Source organism: Tachyglossus aculeatus, chromosome 17 (genome assembly GCF_015852505.1).
Source record: "Tachyglossus aculeatus isolate mTacAcu1 chromosome 17, mTacAcu1.pri, whole genome shotgun sequence".
Classification (NCBI taxonomy): domain Eukaryota; kingdom Metazoa; phylum Chordata; class Mammalia; order Monotremata; family Tachyglossidae; genus Tachyglossus; species Tachyglossus aculeatus.
In genome coordinates, this window is record NC_052082.1 from 36,190,427 (window position 1) to 36,202,782 (window position 12,356).

The 12,356-nt window shown below is 42.3% G+C and overlaps 1 protein-coding gene across 4 annotated transcripts in view; it reads left to right on the forward strand.

Annotated features, from left to right (window-relative positions):
• HELQ (helicase, POLQ like) overlaps positions 1-12,356 on the forward strand; it is a 79,664-nt gene that overhangs the window by 12,884 nt on the left and 54,424 nt on the right. For 3 of the 4 annotated variants that reach the window (XM_038759318.1, XM_038759320.1, XM_038759321.1), the window contains 3 exons: positions 5,233-5,305; positions 5,897-5,994; positions 11,766-11,864. In XM_038759318.1, coding sequence (XP_038615246.1) covers positions 5,233-5,305; positions 5,897-5,994; positions 11,766-11,864 — 270 coding nt within the window. The remainder of the gene's footprint in view (positions 1-5,232; positions 5,306-5,896; positions 5,995-11,765; positions 11,865-12,356) is intronic. The other variant, XM_038759319.1, reaches the window with a different exon arrangement.

The window sequence follows — 12,356 nt, forward strand, 5'->3', positions numbered from 1 at the left end:
ATTCATTCAGTCGTATTTATTGAGCGCTTACTGTGTGCAGAGCACTGTACTAAATGCTTGGGAAGTCCAAGTTGGCAACATAGAGAGACGGTCCCTACCCAACAGCGGGCTCACAGTCTGGAAGTATCAGCGTATTTTGGAATGAATATGAGAGAAAGGCGTCATTACGGTATTTGTTAAATGCTTACTATGTGTTGAGAAGATTCATTCATCCAGTTGTGTTTATTGAGTGCTTACTGTGTGCAGAGCACTGTACTAAGCGCTTGGGAAGTACAAGTTGGCAACATAGAGAGACGGTCCCTACCCAACAGCGGGCTCCCAATCTAGAAGTATCAGCGTATATTGGAATGAATATGAGAGAAATGTGTTATTACGGTATTTGTTAAATGCTTACTATGTGTTGAGAAGATTCATTCATCCAGTCGTGTTTATTGAGCGCTTACTGTGTGCAGAGCGCTGTACTAAGCGCTTGGGAAGTCCAAGTTGGCAACATATAGAGACGGTCCCTACCCAACAGCAGGCTCACGGTCTGGAAGTATCAGCGTATTTTGGAATGAATATGAGAGAAAGGCGTTATTATGGTATTAAGTGCTTACTATGTGTTGAGAAGATTCATTCATTCAATCGTATTTATTGAGCGCTTACTGTGTGCAGAGCACTGTACTAAGCACTTGGGAAGTCCAAGTTGGCAACATAGAGAGACGGTCCCTACCCAACAGCGGGCTCACAGTCTGGAAGTATCAGCGTATATTGGAATGAATATGAGAGAAATGCATTATTACGGTATTTGTTAAATGCTTACTATGTGTTGAGAAGATTCATTCATTCAATCGTATTTATTGAGCGCTTACTGTGTGCAGAGCACTGTACTAAGCGCTTGGGAAATCCAAGTTGGCAACATAGAGAGACGGTCCCTACCCGACAGCGGGCTCACGGTCTTGAAAAAATAAGATAAAACATGGCCCTGGGACTCAGAAGGATCTGGGTTCTAACGAAGTCATTCAGTCAATGAATCATATTTATTGAAGACTTACTGTTCACTCAGTCGTATTTATTGAGCGCTTACTGTGTGCAGAACACTGTACTAAGTGCTTGGGAAGTACAAGCTTCCTATGTGCAGGGCACTGTACTAAGCTTGGAAGAGTGCAACACAACAATATAACAGACACATTCCCTACCCAACTCCTTCTCTCGTCTGCTGTGTGACCTTAGGCAAGCCACTTAACCTCTCTGAGCCCTACCTCATCTTTAAAATGGGAATTGAGACTGTGAGCCCCGTGTGGGAAATGGACAGTGTCTAACCCTGAGTTAATAATAGTTGTGGTATTTGTGAAGTGTTTACCCAAGCACTTAGTTTAGTGCTCAGCACACAGTAAGCGCTCAGTAAATACGATTGAACGAATATGTGCCAAGCATTGTTCTAAGCACTGGGGTAGACGCGAGGTAATCGGGTTGGGCACGGTCACTATTCCACATGGGGCTCACGACCTTAATCCCCATTATACAGATGAGGTAACCGAGGCACGGGGAAGTTCAGCGACTTGCCCAAGGTCCCATAGGAGTCGTTTGGTGGTGCTGGGATTAGAACCCGTGTCCTCTGGGCTCTTTCCACTAGGCCACGCTGCTTTCCAGTGCTTAGTACAGTGCCTGGCACGTAGTAAGTGCTTAACAGTTGGGGGAAAAAAAGGATTATGGGCTTGCAAGGCAGGAATACGGTGGTGGGAAAATTAAGGGAAGTAGAGGCAGGTGGGCATAGACACTTCAAGGAGTTTGGAGAGGAATGGTAGGAGGAGGGAGTTGAGGGTTCACGTGAGGGGTTTTTTTTAAGGCTAGGGGAAACGGGAAAATGTCTGAAGGCGATGGGGAAGAGTGGGTACAGGGGGAAAAGTTGTAGGATTTCCGCTTGACACGTTGGCGAGACGTCTAAGTGAAGCTGTCCAGAAAGTTAGAGGAGATGGAGGGTTTCAAGTCCGATGAGGTTAGGACTAGAGAGAGAGATTTGGGGGTCGAAACTGCGTGGGGGTCGCCGCAAAAGCCGCGTGAGCAGGTGAACGCACCGCAAAAGTGAGTGTAAAGCAAGAGGAGCATTCATTCAGTCGTATTTATTGAGCGCTTACTGTGTGCAGAGCACTGTGCTGAGCGCTTGGGACGTACAAGTTGGCAACATATAGAGACGGGCCCTACCCAACAGCGGGCCCACAGTCTAGAAGAAGAGCAGAGAAACCAGAACAAAGTAAGGAAGTTTGAGGCCGTTTTCAGCGCTCGCGTCCCCAAGCCATGCTCTACTGTGCCGTCGGGATCGTTTTTCGAAAGTTTCGCTCCCCGCTCTTCAAAAATCTCCAATTCCTCTCTTCACCCGGAGTCGCGACCGTAGTCTTTAAGGCATTCGATCAACTCTCTCCTGGTTACTTACCTATTCTCCTCTCCCGCCTCAATTCCACTCAAGCTAATTTGTCTTTCCTCCGCCCTCCCGTCTCCTCACCCAACATCTGGCGGACCACACCTCGGCCCCTTCTCCAGAGCCCTGCTGAAATCCCACCGCTCCGTCAACCCAATTTGTTGAGCGCCTCCTCCGTGCTAAGCACCGGTTGAAGTGCCTGGGAGGACAGTGGAGTTGCTAGTTACGATCCCTGCCCTCGAGGGGCTTACGATTTAGCGGAAGAAATAGATCCTGAAGTAAGGTAGAGGTGGCGGAAGTAATGAAGTGTCAAAATCCGTAAATAAATCGTGCGGGAGGTGGAGAGGTGAGTAACCAAGTGCTTAGGTGGGAGGGAAGAGCTGACGTGACGGGAGATAAAGAGGGAGGAAATGGGTGATTTCAGAAGGGCTAAGGAGCAGCTTAGAGCCCCAGCCCGGGAGTCGGAGGATGTGGGTTCTAATCCCGCCCCCGCCACTTGGCAGCCGTATGACTCTGGGCAAGTCGCTTCCCTGCGTCTCCGTTTCCTCACCTGTTTCCTCACCTGTAAGGAAACCTCACCTTATTTATTTATTTATTTATTTATTTATTTATTTTACTTGTACATTTCTATCCTACTTCTTTTATTTTGTTGGTATGTTTGGTTCTGTTCTCTGTCTCCCCCTTTTAGACTGTGAGCCCACTGTTGGGTAGGGACTGTCTCTGTGTGATGGCAATTTGTACTTCCCAAGCGCTTAGTACAGTGCTCTGCGCATAGTAAGCGCTCAATAAATACGATTGATTGACTGATTGATTGTAAAATGGGATTAAGACCGTGAGCCCCGCTCGGCGTTCAGCTTGCTTAGCTTGCATCCCGTCCCTGTCTTCCGCCGTCGAGTCATCTCTGACCCTCAGCGACACGGTGGACGGATCCCGGGACGGCCCACCTCCACCCGCAGTGGCTCCGGTAGTGTATCCGTAGAGTTGCCGTGGTAAAAACACGGACGGGGTTTACCACAGCCTCCTTCCACGGGGTAAAATCGAGTCTCCGCCCTCGACGTCCCCCCGGGCCGCCGATGCCACCACCGGGGCGTCTTGACTTGTATTAGACTCTCCCTCCCGTCGTAGAGACGGGAAACTCTCGTAGATTTTATTCATTCAGTCGTCTTTATTGAGCGCTTACTGTGTGCAGAGCACTGTACTAAGCGCTTGGGAAGTCCAAGTTGGCAACATGTGGAGACGGTCCCTACCCAACAGTGGGCTCACAGTCTAGAAGGTAGTTGGTCCGGTCTGGGTTTTTTGTGACGAGCCCCATGTGGGTCAGGCACTGTGTTACGGCAGTTGTTATTTTCCGTTTTTTGTTATGGCCACAGTAAAACCAACAATGGCATTTGTTAAGCGCTTACTATGTGCAAAGCACTGTCTTAAGCCCCGGGGAGTTTACAAGGTGGTCAGGTGGTCCCACGGGGGGCTCACAGTCTTCATCCCCATTTTACAGATGAAGCACAGAGAAGCTAAGTGACTGGCCCAAAGTCACAGTCTTAATCCCCATTTTTAACTGAGGCACAGAGAAATTAAAAATCAATCAATCAATCGTGTTTATTGAGCGCTTACTGTGTGCAGAGCACTGTACTAAGCTCTTGGGAAGTACAAGTTGGCAACATATAGAGACGGTCCCTACCCAATAGTGGGCTCACAGTCTAGAAGATGACTTGCCCAAAGTCACATAGCTGACAACTGGTGGAGCCGGGATTTGAACCCATGACCTCCGACTCCCAAGCCCGTGCTCTTTCCACTGAGCCACGCTGCTTCTCTAGTAAGTGCTTAACAAATACCATAATCATTTATTTATTATTTACTAAGCTCTTACTGAGTGCCAGGCACTGTACTAAGTGCTGGGATGGATACAAGGTCATTCATAATAATAATAATAATGATGGCATTTATTAAGCGCTTACTATGTGCAAAGCACCGTTCTAAGCGCTAGATTGATCCATTGATTCAATCGTATTTATTGAGCGCTTACTGTGTGCAGAGCACTGTACCAGGCACTTCAAGGTCATTCATAATAATAATAATAATAATGATGGCATTTATTAAGCGCTTACTATGTGCAAAGCACCGTTCTAAGGGCTAGATTGATTCATTTATTCAGTCGTATTTATTGAGCGCTTACTGTGTGCAGAGCACTGTACCAGGCACTTGGGAAGGACAAGTTGGCAACATATAGAGACGGTCCCTACCCAACAACGGGCTCACAGTCAAGAAGGGGGAGACAGGCCACAAAACAAAAACAAGTAGACAGGAGTCAATACCATCGGAGTAAATGGAATTATAGCTATATACACGTCGTTAATAAAATAGAGTAATAAATATATACAAATATACACAAGTGCCGTGGGAAGGGGGAAGGGCGGGAGGAGAGGAAAAGTGGGGGGCTCAGTCTGGGAAGGCCTCCTGGAGGAGGTGAGCTCTCGGTAGGGCTTTGAAGGGGGGAAGAGAGTTAGTTTGGCGGACGTGCGGAGGGAGGGCATTCCGGGCCCGGGATCGACGGCGGGATAGGCGGGGATCACGCGTGCTAACTCCACGGTATTCTCCCAAGCACTTAATAGCGGCTTCATCATTGGAGGCAGGGATTGTGTCTGTTTTATTGTTATACTCTATTTTCCCAAGTACCACGCAGTGTACGCTCAATAAATACAACCGACTGATTGGCGAGATGGACTACAGGTTATCAAACAGCGTCCGCTTTCGATCGCTTTGCATGCAACCCTTTTTACTGAGTAATAGCCGTGGCATATTAATTTTTTTACTCTGAATGTCTTTTCCTCCACAAGTTGCACATGATTGGGGAAGGAAGCCGTGGGGCCCTGCTGGAAATGACCCTGGCAAAGATCCTCTATACCAGCAGTGAGTAACTGGAGCCCAAAGTGGCCGTTTTATTTTAAGAAAGAAAATAATCAATCAGTCAATCAATCAATCGTATTTATTGAGTGCTTACTATGTGCAGAGCACTGTACTAAGCGCTTGGGAAGTACAAATTGGCAACACATTGGCAAATGTGGCAAATTGGCAATAATTGGCAAATAATTGGCAAATAAGGAAGGGATCGGTGCTCTCCAAGTCAGCGTGTCGTTTCTTTTCTGACTGCACATTTCAAAGATTTCGTCAAGTTCACAGTAAACGGTTGTATCTCTTTCTGTAATTTGTCGCGGAGAAATCTGTTTTGAGGTCAGAACGATTGTCGACGAATCTAGCGGACACGGACGTGTTTTTGATCATTCAATCATATTTATTGAGCGCTTACTGTGTGCAGAGCACTGTACTAAGCGCTTGGGAAGCATCGCATCTGTTATACGAGGCAGTGTGACTGCTTGTAGTTTTGCTATTTTTCCAGCCAAGATTTTCTTTTTCCCCGCATCAGTCCCCCTGTCGCCGTGCAATTTTCTGGCAGGATAGCGCGATATCTTGGTTTTTTTCTGCAAACATTTTGTTTTCCAGAAGCCACCCAAATCATCGGGATGAGCGCGACGTTAAACAACGTTGGAGACCTTCAGCGGTTCCTGCAAGCCGAGTTTTACAGCAGTGACTTCAGACCAGTACGTTCGTAAACCGCGCGCCGCGTCGTGCGGCTTTAACCAGGGATCCCCTTGTCTTTTCATTCGTTCGTTCAGTCGTATCTATTGAGCGCTTACTGGGTGCCGAGCACTGCGCTAAGCGCTTCTGCGGTTGTGCTCCCGGCGCTATAGCCGTGGGAGAGGAGGCCCTCGCTGTGGTTTAAAACCGTCGCCCTGCGGACGACCCCTCGCCTTTCTTTGCCCTCAGATTCCCTCTGCGTAAAGGTGAATGGGAAAATCTGGCTAAAATCCAGGATCATTAGAAGTAGGTTGTGGGCTGATGGCTTCCTCAGCGATGCCTGCGGCACGGGGCCTGATAACGGAGCGGGAATCGTTTTATTTTATTTTTTATTTTTATTTATTTTTATTTTTTATTTTATTTTATTTTATATTTTTATTTTTTTAGTCGTTTTATTTTTAGCCGGTCCTTAAAAGCTGGGGGAGTAAGTATGGGGGCAACAGGACCACCACCCCCAAACTTCCCATTTAGATATATTTATATCTAAATAAATCTATATTTATTTATCTAAATAAATTCCCATTTATATATTTGCCCATTTATATTTATTTATAAATAAATAAATTTATTTATCTATTTAGAATTTATCTAAATAAATTCCCATTTATATATTTGCTGCTGTTGCTCTTCCCGCCATTCTCCAATAATTATGGTACTTACGAGCCAAATACTGTTCCAAGCGCGGGTTATGTAATAATGATGGCATTTATTAAGCACTGCCCTAAGCGCTGAATAAAAGTGAATCAGTTGGACACAGTCCCTGTCCCACGTGAGACTCACAGTTTAAGCAGGAGGGAGTAGGATTGAATTCCCCCTTTTATGGATGAGGCAACTGAGGCACAGAGGAGTGCAGTAACTTGCCCAAGGTCCCACAGCTGACAAGTTGCAGAGCCCAGATTAGAATAATAATGGCATTTATTAAGCGCTTACTATGTGCCAAGCACTGTTCTAAGCGCTGGGGAGGTTGCAAAGTGATCAGGTTGTCCATTCATTCAGTCGTATTTATTGAGCGCTTACTGTGTGCAGAGCACTGTACTAAGCGCTTGGGAAGTACAAATCGGCAACATTGACAGTCCCTACCCAACAACGGGCTCACAGTCTAGAAAGGGGAGACAGATAACAAAACAAGTAGACAGGTGTCATTCATTCATTCAGCCGTATTTATTGAGCGCTTACTGTGTGCAGAGCACTGTACTAAGCGCTTGGGAAGTACAAGTCTGCAACATCTAGAGACGGTCCCTACCCAACAACGGGCTCCCAGTCTAGAAGGGGGAGACAGACAACAAAACAAAACACGGAGACAGGCGTCAAAACCGTCAGAATAAATAGAATTATAGCTATACTTGGGAGAGTACAGTACAACAGAGTTGATAAACACTCCCTGCCCACAGACATGAAAATAAATTACAGCCAGACATGAAAATAAAGTACAGCCAGACATGAAAATAAATTACAGATAGGTGCTTGCTGAGGGGAAGGTAAATATCAGGTGTTTCAGCCACAAAACTCATAAAAGTAAACTGATCTTGAATTTAAAGAACGATCATAGCCTAGGGGGGTAGAGGACGGAGTGTGGGCCTGGGAATCCAAAGGTCCTGGGTTCTAATCCTGGCTCCGCCATCTGTCTGCTGTGTGACCTTGGGCAAGCGACTTGGCGTCTCTGTGCCTCGGTTACCTCATCGGTAAAACCAAGATTAAGACTGTGAGCCTCATGTGGGACAGGGACTGTGTTAAACCCTATTTGCTTGTATCTACCCCAGTGCTTAGCACAGTGCCTGGCACACGGTAAGTGCTTAAATACCACCATTATTATTATTATTATTTTTATTCAGCTAAATAAGCAAGAAGAAACAGTACCAAAATAACTTTTGAGAAGTCCTGTTTCATCTTTTTGAAAACAGGAACCCATTTCTTTAGTTGCTCTTTTACATCAGTGTTAACATTATTTACTTCTCACTGATGAGGCCCAAACCACTGGTTTTCAGACCACGGAGTTCCCTTTGGTCCACTGGAAGGGATAATAATAATAATAATAATGGTAGTTATTAAGCACTTACTACTTGCAAAGCACTGTTCTAAGCGCTGGGATCATTTTACTGCACAAACCCGAGAAGTTGAGAGACTTAAGGACCTCCCAAAATTGAGGCAGTTGGAGAAATCCCTTGTCCGTGGTAGAATCCATAATAATGACGGCATTTTATTAAGTGCTTACTATGTGCAAAGCACTGTTCCAAGCGCTGGGGAGGTTACACGGTGATCAGGTCGTCCCACGGGGGGCTCACAGTCTCCATCCCCATCTAACAGATGAGGTAACCGAGGCACAGAGAAGTGAATAATAATAATAATATTGATGGCATTTATTAAGCGCTTACTATGTGCAAAGCACTGTTCTGAGTGCTGGGGAGGTTACAAGGTGATCAGGTTGTCCCACGGGGGGCTCACAGTCAATCCTCATTTTCCAGATGAGGGAACTGAGGCCCGGAGAAGTGAAGTGACTTGCCCAAAGTCACACAGCTGCCAATTGGCGGAGCCGGGATTTGAACCCATGACCACTGACTCCAAAGGGGCTCTTTCCACTGAGCCACGCTGCTTCTCCACTTGAATAGATAGAATTATCGCTATAGACACATAATTAATAAAATAATATAGTAAATATCCATGCAATCGTATTTATTGAGTGCTTACACAGTAAGCACTTAACATATACCATAATTACTATTGTCCACGACTGTCTCCCCAGATTGATAGAGATTGTATTTCTCATGGACAGGGAATTTGTGGGTCTCATTCAATCGTATTTATAGTGCTTACTGTGCGCAAAGCACCGTACTAAATGCTTGGAAGAGCGCAGTACAATGACAGACACATTCCCGGCCCACAACGAGCTCACAGTCTAAAGCTGGAGACAGACATTAATATAAATAAATGAATAAATAAATAAGCGGCAAGTATATACATATGTGCCGTGGGGCTGGGAGGGAGGATGAATGAAGGGAGCAAGCCCAGCGCGTAGAACAGTGCTTTTTAAAAAATTACAGGTAGAATTAAAAGAATATATTAATCGATCAATCAATCGTATTTATTGAGCGCTTACTGTGTGCAGAGCACTGTACTAAGCGCTTGGGAAGTACAGGTTGGCAACATACTTTCTGCTGAAAGTATTTTGAAGTCAAAAATAAGTGGGAGCACATTTTAGAGAGAAAGTCCTTGCTTCGGTGTGATATTTCTCAACTAGTTTATCATAATTGAAAACTCTGGCTAATGACAGGATAGTGACCTCGCTTGTTCAGTATTATCTGCTTTTTTAAAAAAATTACAGGTAGAATTAAAATAATATAGGAAGATAAACGATACTTTCTGTTGATAGTATTTTGAAGTTAAAAAAAAGTGGAAGCATGTTTTAGAGAGAAGGTCCTTGCTTCGGTGTGGTAATTCTCAACTGCTTTATCATAATTGAAAACTTTGGCTAATGACAAGATAGTGACCTCGCTTGTTCAGTATTGTCTGCTTTTTAAAAAAATTACAGGTAGAATTAAAAGAATATATTAAGATAAACGATACTTTCTGTTGAAAGTATTTTGAAGTTAAAAAAAGTGGAAGCACGTTTTAGAGAGACGGTCCTTGCTTCGGTGTGATATTTCTCAACTGGTTTATCATAATTGAAAACTCTGGCTAATGACAAGCTAGTGACCTCGCTTGTTCAGTATTATCTGCTTTTTAAAAATAATACAGGTAGAATTGAAAGAATATATTAAGATAAACAATACTTTCTGTTGAAAGTATTTTGAAGTTATTTTAGAGAGAAGGTCCTTGCTTCGGTGTGATATTTCTCAACTGGTTTATCATAATTGAAAACTCTGGCTAATGACAGGATAGTGACCTCACTTGTTCGGTATTATCTGCTTTTTTAAAAAAATTACTGGTAGAATTAAAAGAATATATTAAGATAAATGATACTTTCTGTTGAAAGTATTTTGAAGTTAAAAAAAAAGTGGAAGCACGTTTTAGAGAGAAGGTCCTTGCTTCGGTGTGATAATTTCTCAACTGGTTTATCATAATTGAAAACTCTGGCTAATGACAAGCTAGTGACCTCGCTTGTTCAGTATTATCTGCTTTTTAAAAATAATACAGGTAGAATTGAAAGAATATATTAAGATAAACAATACTTTCTGTTGAAAGTATTTTGAAGTTATTTTAGAGAGAAGGTCCTTGCTTCGGTGTGATATTTCTCAACTGGTTTATCATAATTGAAAACTCTGGCTAATGACAGGATAGTGACCTCACTTGTTCGGTATTATCTGCTTTTTTAAAAAAATTACTGGTAGAATTAAAAGAATATATTAAGATAAATGATACTTTCTGTTGAAAGTATTTTGAAGTTAAAAAAAAAGTGGAAGCACGTTTTAGAGAGAAGGTCCTTGCTTCGGTGTGATAATTTCTCAACTGGTTTATCATAATTGAAAACTCTGGATAATGACAAGCTAGTGACCTCGCTTGTTCAGTATTATCTGCTTTTTAAAAAAAATACAGGTAGAATTGAAAGAATATATTAAGATAAACAATACTTTCTGTTGAAAGTATTTTGAAGTTATTTTAGAGAGAAGGTCCTTGCTTAGGTGTGATATTTCTCAACTAGTTTATCATAATTGAAAACTCTGGCTATTGACAAGATAGTGACCTCGCTTGTTCAGTATTATCTTTTTAAAAAAAAATTACAGGTAGAATTAAAAGAATATATTAAGATAAAGGATACTTTCTGTTGAAAGTATTTTGAAGTTAAAAAAAAGTGGAAGTCCGTTTTAGAGAGAAGGTCCTTGCTTCGGTGTGATATTTCTCAACTGGTTTATCATAATTGAAAACTCTGGCTAATGACAAGATAGTGACCTTGCTTGTTCAGTGTTATCTGCTTTTTTAAAAAAATGACAGGTAGAATTAAAAGAATATATTAAGATAAGTGATACTTTCTGTTGAAAGCATTTTGAAGTTATTTTAGAGAGAAGGTCCTTGCTTCGGTGTGATATTTCTCAACTGGTTTATCATAATCGAAAACTCTGGCTATTGACAAGATAGTGACCTCGCTTGTTCAGTATTATCTGCTTTTTTTTAATTACAGGTAGAATTAAAAGAATATATTAAGATAAAGGATACTTTCTGTTGAAAGTATTTTGAAGTTAAAAAAAAGTGGAAGCACATTTTAGAGAGAAGGTCCTTGCTTCGGTGTGATATTTCTCAACTGGTTTATCATAATTGAAAACTCTGGCTAATGACAGGATAGTGACCTCGCTTGTTCAGTAGTATCTGCTTTTTAAAAAACTTACAGGTAGAATTAAAAGAATATGTTAAGATAAACGATACTTTCTGTTGAAAGTATTTTGAAGTTAAAAAAAAGTGGAAGCACATTTTAGAGAGAAGGTCCTTGCATCAGTGTGATATTTCTCAACTGGTTTATCATAATTGAAAACTCTGGCTAATGACAGGATAATGACCTCGCTTGTTCATTATTATCTGCTTTTTTAAAAAATTACAGGTAGAATTAAAAGAATATATTAAGATAAACGATACTTTCTGTTGAAAGCATTTTGAAGTAAAAAAAAAGTGGAAGCATGTTTTAGAGAGAAGGTCCTTGCTTCGGTGTGATATTTCTCAACTGGTTTATCATAATTGAAAACTCTGGCTAATGACAAGATAGTGACCTCGCTTGTTCAGTATTATCTGCTTTTTTTTTAAATTACAGGTAGAATTAAAAGAGTATATAAAGATAAACGATACAATCTATGAAGTTGACAACAAGGCCGAGGCGGGCTTCACTTTTTCCCGCCTACTAGGATACAAGGTAATGTTGGTGACTCTGTGAAGATTACATTTTTTAAATGTAACATATTTTAAGTCTGTATTCATTCATTCGATCGTATTTATTGAGCGCTTACTGAGTGCAGAGCACTGTACTAAGCGCCTGGGAAGGACAAGTCGGCAACAGATAGAGACAGTCCCTACCCAACAATGGGCTCCCAGTCTAGAAGGGGGAGACAGACAACAAAACAGAACAGTGCTTGGCACATAGTAAGCGCTTAACAAATACCATCATTATTATTATTAACCAAGCAAAACATGTTCCACATTTTCTATAGAAAATGAAGGTAACTAAGTGAAGATTTGCCAAGGAAAACATTGATTCAAGAAGAATGTAAAAAAAAAAATACGGAAAATGAAACATGGAATTCGGGGAATACTAGTCTTCAGATTTCTAAATGATGCGACTCCTAAATCCTAGATCCTAATTGACTCTGCCTGAACATTAAAGAATCCAGGATTTTCTGTTAAACAG